The sequence below is a fragment of the Miniopterus schreibersii genome (assembly GCF_964146895.1).
Source record: "Miniopterus schreibersii genome assembly, chromosome: 11".
NCBI classification, from domain to species: domain Eukaryota; kingdom Metazoa; phylum Chordata; class Mammalia; order Chiroptera; family Miniopteridae; genus Miniopterus; species Miniopterus schreibersii.
The window spans coordinates 38,137,801-38,151,621 of NC_138111.1; the positions used below are offsets into that span (position 1 = coordinate 38,137,801).

The window sequence follows — 13,821 nt, forward strand, 5'->3', positions numbered from 1 at the left end:
CTGAAGCTATCCAAATCCACCAAGAGTTGCTTCATTAGAACAAAAGATGTTCCTATCACCCAAGAAGTTCCAAGGAATTGAAAAGCTCTGTGTCAGGAACCAGGGTCAAAGACCAAATATTAGAACAAAAGATGTACCTAGCACCTTTATTGTCTAGAACATTAGAAAGGTATTAAGGCGTTCTCTGCCAGGAGCTTGGAATGAAGACCAAAATAGGTATTTCTCATTATATCACAATAATATACTTGCAGAAGCAAACACACTATCCAGCCCCTTATTGAGAAAGTTTGTCGACTTCTATACTAAATAATTTCTAAAATCCTTTTCTAATCTAAAATATGTAATTGGTTGAAAATTAAACTCAGTTATTAAAGAATTGCTTTTCTGTAAACACCTTAGAAATATAATTTAATAATGTAGACTCAGACACTCCCACTTTAAAGATAAAACAAAAGTGAAAAGGCAACCCACAACACACACACACACATGCACACACACACACACACACACATACATGCACACACAGAGTAATAAAATGCAATGTTCATTCCTTTAGAGGTAGACTTTTTCTAAACATATAAGATTATATTATAGTTTAAATTTTAAAGCAATACTTTAATAACATCAGTGTAAATCAATTTGCAATGTGTTTAATTGCCTCTAAAATCTAAAAAGCTTAAAGGTAAATGAAGCTTGAGGAATGAAAAGGTTTCCTTGAAATCTGAGATAAGGAATGTTTCAAGTGGAATAGTTGTAATAAATTCACTAATAAGATTTTTAGGGGTGAGTAACCAAAGAGCCCATTTGACTTTGGGCTGAGGTCCTTAATAGTCAAGAGATTGGAAATTATCTTGTTTTATAGTTGGACCTTTGTTTGTGATGAGCTAGTGTTAGTCATCTACCCAGAAGGAAGACATGGTGCTCATTGGACTAAGAGCCTGGGAAAACCCACTCTGTCTGTAAGTTTAGTTATTTGGGGCAGATCATCAACCTATGAATATTGTGAAATGGAATTCAGGATCTCAGAGGGAATTCAGTTATTGCAAGGAACTGCCTGACTTTCTTTACACAAATCTCACTTCCCAAAGTTGGAAGCACTCCTCTTAGAGCTGCAGGCTAGCCTGCCTGTGGCTCTAAGGCAATACTTCTCAAGTGCAATCCCCAGACAAGAAGCAGCAGCTTTACCTGGGAACTTGCGAGTAAATTTTCGGACCCATCCCAGATTTTTTGAATCAGAAATACGGTTTTCACCTGCAGCTCTCTATAGACAGATTCCTATGTTTTCACCTCCAGTTCCCTGTAGACAGATTCCTATGTTTTCACCTGCAGTTCCCCGTAGACAGATTCTGTCCAGTATTCAAGTGGAGCTTCAAATCCAACCTGTGCTGTCCCTTTTCCCATGTTCTCATCCCTTATGGGATACCCATGACTGCTTACTGATCCTTTATCATGCCATCTTCCTGGACGGCTAAATAATATTTCATTCTTAGCTGGAAAACATCAGTTTATCTTCTAATTCTATATCCCAACCTCTCCTGTTAACTCCATTCTACTGAAAGTGACCTGTCTAAGCCTGGGGGCACCTTAAGTCACAAATGCCTTAGATTGGCTCATGAATTAACTGTGATGTGCAGAGTCCTTGAAATTTCTAGGGTTAAGCATTACAGTGAAAATCAACATGATAGAAATCCAGTTGATGGCTTTGAAGTTGATCAAACATGGTTTTGAGTCTTAACTCCACCACTGATCAACTAGCTATATGTGTAATTATAATATATTCAAATACAGAATATCACACAACCATTTAAAAACTATGTCATAAAAGAAGAGTTAATAGCATAAGGAAATGGTCACTGTTAGTTTAAAATAGCAGGCGACTAAGTCATTAACTATATATTTTTATAAAAATGTAGTTTATATATTTTAATAATATATATAAAATATGCATTTATAATATATATACATTTAAAATATATGTTTATCAAAATCTCTAATGAGCTTACAGTACTTGTTTATCTACATTTATATAAATTTAATACTATGTGATTCAAATAATCCAAATAAGTAATGTCATGAGTGGCAGGATTACCTGTGATTTTTATTTTCATTTTTAACTCATACTGGATTTTCCAGATTTTCTGTTCTCTGCCTGCACTGCCTATATTTTCCAGCTGCTGAGCCCTGTCTCATACCTGTCCCTCACTGAGAATGCTTCCTTCCATCTTAAGCTTTTGAAATTCTGATCATCCTTCAAGATTTGGCTCAAATGTCTCTTCCTCTGTTATGTCTACATTTCTATTGACCTCTCCCCTTCCCTTCCCAAAGTAGCTTTCTCCTATGACATTTATATCTTCTGCCCTGTATTGACAATGGGAGCTTCCAAGATTAAAGAGGAGTAGAGTGTGAGAAACTGGTGCATGAATAAGACTGAAGAGGGCAGTGGTTTTTCAGTTCCAGCCAATTTCTCCTGAGTGGGAATATGGGCCTCATGTTTCCAAGCCTTCTAATACATTAAAACAAGCAATAAACCCATATTTCTTTATGTAAACCTCTCAGTTTTAAAATATTAGCTCATTAAAAACAAACAAACAAACAAACAAACAAACCACTCTGTGGACCAAAGGAAAAAATATCTGTAAGTTGAATCTAGCTTGCAGGCCCAAGTTTGCAACTACTCAGGCTTACATCTTTTCTCTCTCTGTATCCCTTTATTACCTAGCACAGAGGTTTGCTCATAATGTTTCCCACCTAGTAGGCATTCAATTGTGTAAGCTGTCTACTTGGTGGGCCAATGATAATCAGAATCATATCAAAGATCCATCATCCAACCTTAATGTTTGTTTGTTTTTCCATTGATCTCCAGAGATAGTAGAAGGGGAGAGGGAGGGGAGAGGGAGGAACGGAAAGAGAGGGGGAGAGAGAGAGAGAGAGAGAGAGAGAGAAACATTAATGTGAGAGAGACACTTGGTTGATTGCCTCCCGCATGTGCCCCAGGGATAGAACCTGAGACCCAGGTACGCGCCCTTGACTGGGAATCAAACGCACAAACCTTCAGTGTACAGGGCAATGCTCTAACCACTGAGCAACATCGGTCAGAGCCCATCCTTAATGTTTTAAAACTTGTTTTAATGCTGAACTTCTCCCTGAAGAGCTTTCCAAAAGTAACATGGAAGAAAATTTTTTCTCTATGGCCTAAAACAGGAACTTGTCTTTTTTCCCGTACTTTGTACTAACTCAGGAGCACTGTCAGCACTCAATGAATAATAAATTAGCCATTTAATTATAGCTTTTATGCATCCAGGCCGTGTTGTATTGACTTCATATTTGAAGCAAAATTTTCTAGCACTTAAGAAGAAAGTGGTAAGGGATAAAAGGCAAGCATAAGCTAAGTGATAGTCTAACAACAAAAAAAAAGGCAATTTTTATGTCTGCTTCAGAAGAGCTGAATCAGGCAAGGAAAATAGAAATGAAACCAAGCCAGCTGAATACCTCATAGCAGGGAATGGGAAAGCTACACAACAGCGTTCTGGATCTATGGCATTACCTCACTGTCGTTCACCAAAGAGCATTACCTAACTGCTTTTGGCTGGTCCGAGAGCCACTTTCAGTGAGGATGGTAGAAATGACCTAAGAAAAGGTACGATCTCAAAGTCAGATAGCCAGGCAGAAGAGCTGGCCTGGAGCCTTGGAAACAGTTCTGAACGTAGGGCTTGTCCTGACACTTGGGCATGAGACAGGAATGAGGTCAAGGGTAAAGGATATCCCTTCACTAGTGAGAAGAGAAACATCATTGGCTCAAGAATACTAAGCCGGAGCTGACTCCATGGGCACATGCTTAGAAGCAAACAGAATTCTGTCAATAGATGGTGTTGCCTTGATGGTGCTAGAATGAAGAGGTTCATCATTGAACCAGCCAGTCAACACCTAATGCCTGCTATGCGACAGGCATAGTTCTAAGCATAGAGGTCAAGGCTTCTGTTTCATAGAACTTTCATTCTAACAGAGGGAGACAGATAATAAGCACTTTTTTAAAAGGAAATGTCAAATGGTTATACATCATCTGAAGAAAATGAAATTGTGTTGAGACTGTCTGCTAGGCTATATTAAAAGAGACTGTCAGAGAAGAGCTCTAAGGAGGTGACATATTATCTGAGTCCTTAATGACAGGAAGCAATGACTCATGCCAAATTCTAGGAACCTGTACCCCTGGAGGGAGGAACAGAGACACAATGGAAGGACCATCTTGTGTTTGAGCATAAGAAAGACTCCCAATGTTTGTGGACTTTACAATGAAAGAGCTAAAGTAGTAAGAGATGAGCTCAGAGGGAAAGAAAAGGAACAACTCATACAGGGTATCGAAGGTCCTAGACAGGGATTTGGAATTCCTTCTAAGTAAGCTACTGGAGGATTTTAAGCAAATGAGTACGGCCAACCCCCAGGTCATATTTCCCAAGATGACGGTTTCATTTGCAAAAGAGGGACAGCGGGCAGCCAGAGTGTGTTAGATCGCAGAGCAGTAGCATGCGCTCTGCCGCCGCCTTGGAACTTTGTGAGGTGAGCTGGGGTTGAGCATAGAGGGTGAGCTGGCGATGGAGTCAACACCGGTGGAACTCAGAGGAAGTGTGCTGTTGCCATGGGAAAGGAAGTCAGCTTGCTGGAATTCAGCTCCACCCCTTGCCAGAGACCTATCAGCGCCCTGGGCCTTCCTCAAAACTTCCTCAAAAGCCCCCTGCTTGTCTCTGCTGAGCTCTTACTAGACTGTGAACTTTATGAAGTAAGCACCATATTTATTAAATTCTTCTATCTCCCATGTGCTGCACAGTGACTAGCCATGATATGTGTCTAAGAGTTTATTTAGTAGAATTCAAAGAAATTAATAGAATAAGCAGTTGACACTGCCCATTCTGCCTTCTTTCTAGAAATGCCAGCAAGCTTCATGAAGAGGGGGCTGATTATGGATCTGAGATTTACTGAGTTTACCATCCATTGTTTCAGCCATCTCGTGCTAATTTATGAGAATACTGTAAGCCATGATGCTCAAGCCTGACCCCCTCTGAATTAGAACTATACTCATTGGTCTTCATTTACAGTAGTTCCCCCTTATTTGCAGTTTCATTTTCCATAGTTCAGTTATCCATGGTCAACTATAGTTCAAAAATACTAAATGGAAAATTCCAGGAATGAGCAATTCATATGTTTTAAATCGCCCGCTGTAGTGTGATGAAATCTTGCACCACCCTGCTCTGGTCTGTCCCGCTCAGGACTTTGTCCAGTGTATCCGTGCTGCAGATTCTCCCTGCCCTGTAGTCACTTAGTAGCCATCTCGGTTATCATATCAATTGTGATATTGCAGTACCTGTGTTCAAATAACATTTTTACTTAATAATGGCTCCAAGACACAAGAGTAGTGATGTGGCAATTCAAATATTTTAAAAAGAAGCCATAAAGTGCTTCCTTTAAGTAAAAAGGTATGTACATAAAAAAAAAAAAAAATAGTATATATAAGGTTCGGTACTTTCCTGGTTTCAGGAATCCGCTGGGGGCCTTGGAATGTGGTCTCCTCAGATAAGAGGGGGGACAACTGGATTGACATCTACAGAGGACATCCTACCCCTAAATTCCAAGATGTCTTCTGCTTGAAAATTATGTATAAACAATGAGTCACAAAAGAATAATCTGATTTAAAAAAATGGATATCATACTTACATATCCATATTCTAAATCCCAGCACCAGCAGTAATTGCAAAATCTTACAAAACATGCCCGGAGAAAGTCCCCAATGAGGATTGTGACATAGGTGGTCAAAACATCAGAAACGGTCAGCCGCACAAATTCCTGTTGAGATATTATTTACATTAAAATTTGCATTTCTCTCTTTAAAAGGTCCTAATGTTGATATCAAATTTGTCATGTTTCTAAATAGCATGAGCACAGAAACTGCAATTAGTGGTAAAGAAACCAGTTAGGCACATCTAGCAAATGAAAAATGTTTCATCTTTATTTTATTTGTCTACGTAATTATTTTCTGTTCCAAAATCACTGTATCAAAAGTCTTCTTACTGATAAACTTTTATAAGCATGAAGCAAGAACCCCAAATAGGAAGTTACCGGTCACACAGAAATTTAAAATTTAATCTGGCAAACAACAATATTTATAAAGTTAAAAGACAAACTTGGAAAAAGTATTTGCAGCATAGAAAATAGAAGATTAATTTTTCTAACACATTAAAAAACGTTTACAAATCAGTATGACAATAGATGGGTGATCCAATTAGGAAAACAATTGACAAACAGCACAAACAAGAAGGCGAAATTAGCCAGTCAGAGAAAGACAAGGATAACGTGATCTCACTCTTGTGTGGAATCTAAAGAGCAAAATAAACTGAACAAAATAGATCCAGAGACAAAGGAGCATGGAACAGACTGACGAATCTCAGAGGGAAGGCGGGAGGGGGTGGGTACGTGGGGAGAGGTTAACCGAAGAACTTAACAGCATATATGCATAACCCATGGACACAGATAATAGTGTGATGAAGGCCTGGGGCAGCGGGTAAGGGTGAGGTAGAAGGGGTCAAGGGGGAAAAAAAGGGGATATCTGTAATACTATCAAAAATAAAGATAAGTAAATAAATAGAATAAATCCTCAGGAGAAAATACAAAGTCAAAACATTCAGAAATGCTCAAGCCCCACAGTAATATAAATTAAAACAATGAGTTGTTACCTCACAGAGTGATAAATACTTAACAGTCCATGCCTCTCCATGTTGGCAAGGGTGAGGGGAAATAGGCACTGTCATAAACTTAAGGGGATGCCAGACTGGCACAATGTTTGAGGGAAATTGGTGAAGATGCATCACATTTTAAAGTGTGTGGAATTTGATCAAGGAAATCCAGTTCTAAAAAGGTATCCCAAGGCAATATTAACAGAAGTGCACAAATCTATATGTATAATATGAAAGTATAAAAATTGGAAACAAGTCAAATATGCCCCCAGATAAAAATTGAAAACAAGTCAAATATGCTCAGGAAGAGATCAATTAAATAAAACAGGATGTCTACACAACAGAATATTGTGAGCTCTTAAAAGAAAATGTTGCCCTAGGTGGTTTGGCTCAGTGATTAGAGCTTCAGCCTGTGGACTGAAAGGTCTTGGGTTTGAGTCCAGTCAAGGGCACGTACCTCGGTTGCAGGATCAATCCCCACCCTGCAAGCAGGAGGCAACCAATCGATGTGTCTCTCTCACATAGATGTTTCTCTCTCTCTCTTCCACTCTCTCTGAAAAGCAATGGAAAAAATATCCTCAGGTGAGGATTAAAAAGAAAAAAAAAAAAGAGAAAGTGTTATTGTGGTTATGAATGCATAACTATGTGAAAGAATATATACTAGAGTCATTGAATTATATACTTTGTGAAATGTATGGTCTATGAATTGTATCTCAATAAAGTTGTTTAAAAAGTGCTAAAATGCTATGCTCTAATAAGAAGGTTTTGAAAAATTTACAAAACAGGATAATTGGTGTGAACTAATTTGTTGACAAAAATCCTGTGTGTGTGTGTGATTGAGATATATATAAAAACTTCAAATTGTCCAGCAACCATGCCCATTAATCTAGTATGGCACTATGTGTTATTAATGCCCCACTTGGTGAAATTGAGAATCTCTGGAATAAAGGTAAGAATATACGTATAGCTCAACTGAGATGCTGTCAGGTCACAGCTATATGTAGTTGTTTGCCGCAGCAACAGATGGAGTAAAAAGGTGGGCCAGAGAGTGTGAGGCTACTGCATAATCTGAAGATTTCTGTCTAAGCCGACTCCTGTGGCTCTAGCTGTCCATACTCTTCTTGTATTGCTCTTCACTCTGTCTTCTCTGCTCCAGCCCCACTGGCTTTCTTTCAGACCTCATCCTCCACACTCTTCAGGCTACAGGACCTTTGCATGTGGTCTTTGCTCGATCCCTCTGACCTCACCTTGTGACTCAGTCTGTGCCAACAAATATACATCACCGCATCATCGCTGATTTAGGGAAGTCTGGCTCACTTCGCCGACAGGGCAAGCTTCCCGATAAGAAGTTCTCAGGTCCCATGCATTTCATTCTTATAGTGCTTGTTGCCATTGTAAATTTGCAACTTTTGCATAATTATTTAATTACTGGCTTTCTTTCCCCCGAGATTAACATTTTCACAAGGGCAGAGAACTGGTCCACTTTATTCTCCTTTTCATTTCCCAGGCAACTTGAGTTCAGATTCTAATAACCAGTATCACTTAGAGGTAGGCTATGAAGGATATTTTTAGGTTCCCACTGCCAGGTTAGGAAGGCTTCCTCAGGCAAGAGAAAAGTTCAGAGTGTTTTTGAAGTCCTCCCCAGCCTCCTAAGAACCCTCACTCCAATGCTTAGGATTCTTTTTTTTTTTCCTAAGAAGTGTCCCAGCTTTCAATTAAATAGCATAAGAGGATTCAAACATATATTAAAATATAGCCCGGCTGGCGTGGCTCAGAGGTTGAGCATTGACCTAGGATCCAGGAGATCAAGGTTCAATTCCCGGTCAAGGCACATGCCCTGGTTGTGGGCTCGATCCCCGGCAGGGGACTTGCAGGAGACAGCTGATCAATGACTCTCTCATCATTGATGTTTCTATCTCTCTCTCCCTCTCCCTTTCTCTCTCTGAAATCAATAAAATATATTTTAAAAATAAAATAAATGTAAAATATTTACTTATATACTATAGAAGCAATACACTGCTTTATAAGAAAGGGAATCTCAAAAATGGTAGCCCAGCCCATCTCTGGGATATTGTCCAATCCCAGATCTAGCATGCTAGTCAGGATGGGAGCATGGTCTCCACACAGACTTCCCATCGAGCCCTGAGCTTCATGACGAACAACTTTACATTCAATAATATTTAGTTAAAATGTCTGGCCAGCTTTGATCAATAAACTTAAGGGATCATTAGCAGGTACAAGGAGGACATTAGACAAGGGGCATCACAGAAGGCCTCAGACAGTGGGTATTCCATGGCAGGAGTTTGGAGAGCATGGGTAGGTGGAAATCATGTTTCTGGGGGAGAGTTCAGCACTGCGGGCAAGGACACAAACTCGTTAAACTCCACGGGGCTCCAGTCATTGACTTCTTTTGAGGTTTGAGCAAATTGCTTTACCTTTCTAAGTCATAGTCTCCTCACCTATAAAATATAGAGCTTATCTCAGAGGCGGATTTAATAACATGACTTATCTCAGAGGGTAATTTAATATTCAAGTGTTTGGCATATTAGAAGCATTCAATAAATTGTTATCTTAGGCCAAAATTATTCAAATAATTTTTCAAAGATCATATTATTGCTGGCACTAAACCACTGTCTGACAGAAGCACTATGACATATTTTTAAATGTCTTTTCATTAATGATGAACCAAAGTCCAAAATCAGTTCATAAAATGTACATTAGAAACGTCAATTCTAATGAGATAAACTTAAAGGCTTTTCAAAATATAAATTGGATCTGTATAGAAATAAGGGACCCAAAGTAGATTTTGTTGTTTTTCTTGAGTTTGGTTTCTCTTATTGGGCAGAAAGCCATCTGAAACATTATTTATTTTCTCTGGTAAAAATCACTACTTTTGAACTGGGCTATTTACACAATCATCATGAAAATGACTAACCTAAAATTATCTTTCCTTTAATGCTTAAGAGGCAATTATTTGACAAAAATTATTATTACCGAAATTAGTATTAGTGCATGCTCCCAAAGAACCTTTTTTTTTTTTTTTTTTTTTTTATGGCAAACAGGTGACACTAAATATAAGTCTATTTAAATATTCTCTTGGATCTGTATCTAAATCTAGGTGCTTTATTAAAACACAAATAGATAGTAAACAACTCACTTTGTTTGAAAATAATCATTCCTTTATATGCAACTGTAAAAGGGGTGTAAAGTAGAACTTCCCTCAGTGGATGGATGTGAGGAGTGCATGAGTTAATGTATATGAAATTCACAGCCAGCACATGGTAAGCATTCAATACATCTTAGCAATTTTTTATTAGTAAGCAATAAAACAAAACAAAACGGCTACGCTTACAAAAGAACTACTGATTCTGCTCCTTTTTAATCCATTGTCATGCACTTCTGTTTGTGACATTACCTGTCCCACCATCGTTTCCCAGCAGGGTCCTCGAGGTACATCTGCAGGGTGCACATAAAAAGGTGCCCCAGTGCTATTTCCAGTGAGTGTTGCATTGTAGGCCTTGATCATGTTGGCTTCCCAGATGGTAATATTGACCCTTACTAGCTTTTCCTCTTCAATCTAGGAAGCAAAGTGTTAGAAACAAAAGTGAAGATAACAGATTTCAAATGCATGTCTGGCAATCTTGAGACTGGAATGTAACAATGCGCTGATGGCAAGGACACAAGATTTACCTTGTTGTTGATCTCATCCATCAAAGCAAGAATGAATACATACAAGTTGCCTAAAAGAAGAGCAAAAATGCGTAGCAGTAGCCATTTCAGAGCAATGAGGGGATGGTAGTCTTCTAATTCAGCAAACAAGTCAAACAATGTTGGACAGAACATCCCCAGGAGGGACATGACCATGTTCATCTACAAGGAGACACAAGGGATAAACTAGGTTAATAGTATTTAGAAATTATCATTGCTTTCCTCTAGAATTTTGCAAGATTCCTGCTAGATTCCTTTGATCTTTTATTAGACCAAAGAAGATGATCCCATGCACTTTTAAAATTCAATCTTACTCAAACATCAGGGACAATATCAACTCACATTCTCAAGATTTGGTTGTATATGAGCTTGTGTATGTGCCAGTAATAACAGTGTTTCCTGGTATAAGGAGGGATCCAATTTACATCACTCTCTATCCAAAGAGCACGTGTTGTTCTACACGGTAACAGATTCTGACATGATGACGCGCTACACTACATATTTCCCAAGCAATAGGAAATGACCTGCTTGAAGAATGAGGTACAAATTGGAAACACTAGCTTGACAATCATCAGATGCATATGGGCTAGTTTAATCGCTTAGAATGAATGAATTCCTTGAGATGGACTCAGGACTAAATACTGAATTTGAGGAAATGCAAACTCTTAGGAGCAAAAAAAAAAGTGCTTTATCCAAGAAAACAGAGGACATTCAGAGAAACAAAAAGAGAACACATAGCATGATGTTATTGAAGCCACTGAAACCAAGGCAAGACAGATTCAAAAATGAACTGGTTTATGATGCCGAAGGCAGGAGAATAAAAAAGGGGGGTGGGGGAGAAAAAGAGAAAAGGAGAGAGAGATAGGACAAGTAGGAAATGTGTGATCTTTAACTCCTGATTGACTGGCACTCTCATGATTATATTATCTGGCTAAATTAAATCAAAGGAAAGAATCTAGAGCAGGTACTACTCTCATGATGGGGGAAAAAGTCTTCTTTAAATTAGAAAAGATTTCAGGTAACTTTAGCAATTGTCTCTCCAAAATCCTGGCTCAAGCTGTCACCATTAAATATTTTCTATTTCCCCCTGTGGTCTCCATGTTTTGAATGATTTAAAGCACCAGACTATATTTAGAAAATAATCGTCAATAGATTTTTTTCCATTTTTGTTAAGAGCATTGTATATGCATGACCAGCAGGAGCTAAAAATCAGCATAGCATAAAATCAGCATGATATAATTTCAGCCTAATGTAAAAACTTGGCAGATCCTGTGCAATCTTATATAAGGTAAATTTAATTCTGTTTCATCAAATTTATAAAGTTATTCATAAATCCCCACTATTACATTTGTTGGCTCCTAGGACTCAGGGGTCCCCTAAAATGGGTATTAAATAGGTTCTTACAAAGAGTAACCCTTTTAATGGTAATCAACTACCACCCATCTTTTTCTGTGATTTATTTATACAAAAATATGATCAGTATGAACCATGGACCAAAGTGGCATGATAATTCTGCTCACAAATACTATCACAACTATAAGAAAGAACTTTGACAGCAAACTTAGTAAAGGCTTTGAGGTTTGTTTGGTTGTTTAAGTAAATAAAATCTTTCCACCAATTGACTGTCTTATACATTTCCATGAGATGTCTGTGTTGTTATAGTCTCTTAAATGAATGGTCTTTCATCTCCAGTGTTACCACTTCTGAAATGCCTAGAATGTTTTTGTTTGAAACCTTTGTTGTAAGTTATACCATTTTCTGTCCAAAAAATTTTAAGGAGATGGTATACTTATGAAGACTTAATCTTTTTGGTCTACAGGCTCTGCAGAAATTTCAGTGTGGGAAGTCGATACTTCCCACAGACTAAATCTACCCAGACTTTGAAAATGCCCAAGTTCTAAATGGTATGCTGGAAAATTTCATTAAAGAGAACGGGCCTTATCAACAACATATGATCAATGATTTCCTGATTCTAAATATCTACCTCTGACCTCCCTTCTCTGACCTGCTAAATGGGCAGATACGCTGGGGGGGAAAATCACATTCATAACATTTAATTGCTGGCAAAGCGCTAACCTTCCTAATTGGAATAGCATTCAGAGGGGGAGGAAATAAGGCCAAGGAGGAGAAAACGGAGATAGGCAGCTGGCTGCTAGTGAAAGACAGAGAGAAGGCCAGACTTGCCCAAAGTGGGGGAGGCAACCAGGATGTGTCCATGAGAGAAACACAGGAACCAGGGCTCTATCACAGCTGCTTCAGAGAATTCGGGCAACAATTGGATCTTTCAATGACAGATGCAGGAGCTACAGCGAAATCAACATAAGGTCCTGAAAAGAGTGTGGGGTTTGAAACCAGGAGTTCTAGCTTTTAACTCTCACTTTTCTCCATGGTTCTGTGACCACAAACAAATCACCTAATCTCCTGAGATTCATCATCCCCATTGGTAAACTGTACTGGTTGGCATATATATGTGCTAATATCTCTTCCAACTATATAAACTTCCAGAATGTCCCAAAATGAAAAACAGACAGACAGTAGGCAGATTTGCAAATAAGGTTGGAATAGAGTGGAGCATGTGGGACAGGGCTGGTTAATTCCTGGGGCAGGATGGAGGGGAGAGGTAAAGAGTGGCCTTATTTGCTGTTCCGCCATAGAAGCATAACCCACAAAATCTCAAATGTCAGGTTCTAAGCACATAAAAAGCATGCAGAGACGAACTTCATTTTTTTCCCACCACCCAAGGGTGTCAGGATCTTGCTGAGCAAATTCCTGGGATCGCTTCACAGCCCAAAAGATGAGGTATCCACTCCCGGCAAGTGTTAGAAACACGAAGAAGTTGGCGAGAAACCTCAGGAATCTGATCAAGTGGACGTTTTCTTCTACTTGGGCTGCTCTTTCTTCTATTATAGCTTCCTATATAAAAGAAAACGGAGGGCGGGGGGACATCTGAGTTACAAATGTATCATGAACTCAGGAATTAACTTTGCAAACATCAGAATGTGAAGAATGAAAATAAACTAAATCTGGAATTCCACAAATCAGTGAATATTGCAAGCAAGGGAAAACAAGTGAAAGGAGGAATTCTTACAAACCGACTCTGGTCCACCTAATAGGATAGTCCTCATTATAAATTCTCTTTTGGTACAGTTTTCTTAAAGCTACAAAGTAATACTTTGAAGTAATTTTAAATATTGAGCTATCTTATTCCTGTAAATAGCGAGCATTGTTCTATTATGTAAAATATCTGATTCTGATTACCAATGGTCTCCTATTTTTAAGCCAATGGCATTATTTTATTACCAAATTTAGAGAAGAAATAGTGCTCTCATGGGTAATCAGATATTTTCCAGTCATAATCAGAACCTGGTAAGCAGAAATTATGAGTAAATCT

General features: G+C 38.5%; 1 protein-coding gene across 1 annotated transcript in view; it reads right to left on the reverse strand.

The window, feature by feature from the left end:
• Positions 1–13,821, reverse strand: part of TMC1 (transmembrane channel like 1) — a gene marked incomplete at both ends in the record, with an annotated part of 151,791 nt that overhangs the window by 15,933 nt on the left and 122,037 nt on the right. The window contains 4 exons of the mRNA XM_081150770.1: positions 5,707–5,835; positions 10,138–10,299; positions 10,413–10,592; positions 13,149–13,343. Coding sequence (XP_081006896.1) covers positions 5,707–5,835; positions 10,138–10,299; positions 10,413–10,592; positions 13,149–13,343 — 666 coding nt within the window. The remainder of the gene's footprint in view (positions 1–5,706; positions 5,836–10,137; positions 10,300–10,412; positions 10,593–13,148; positions 13,344–13,821) is intronic.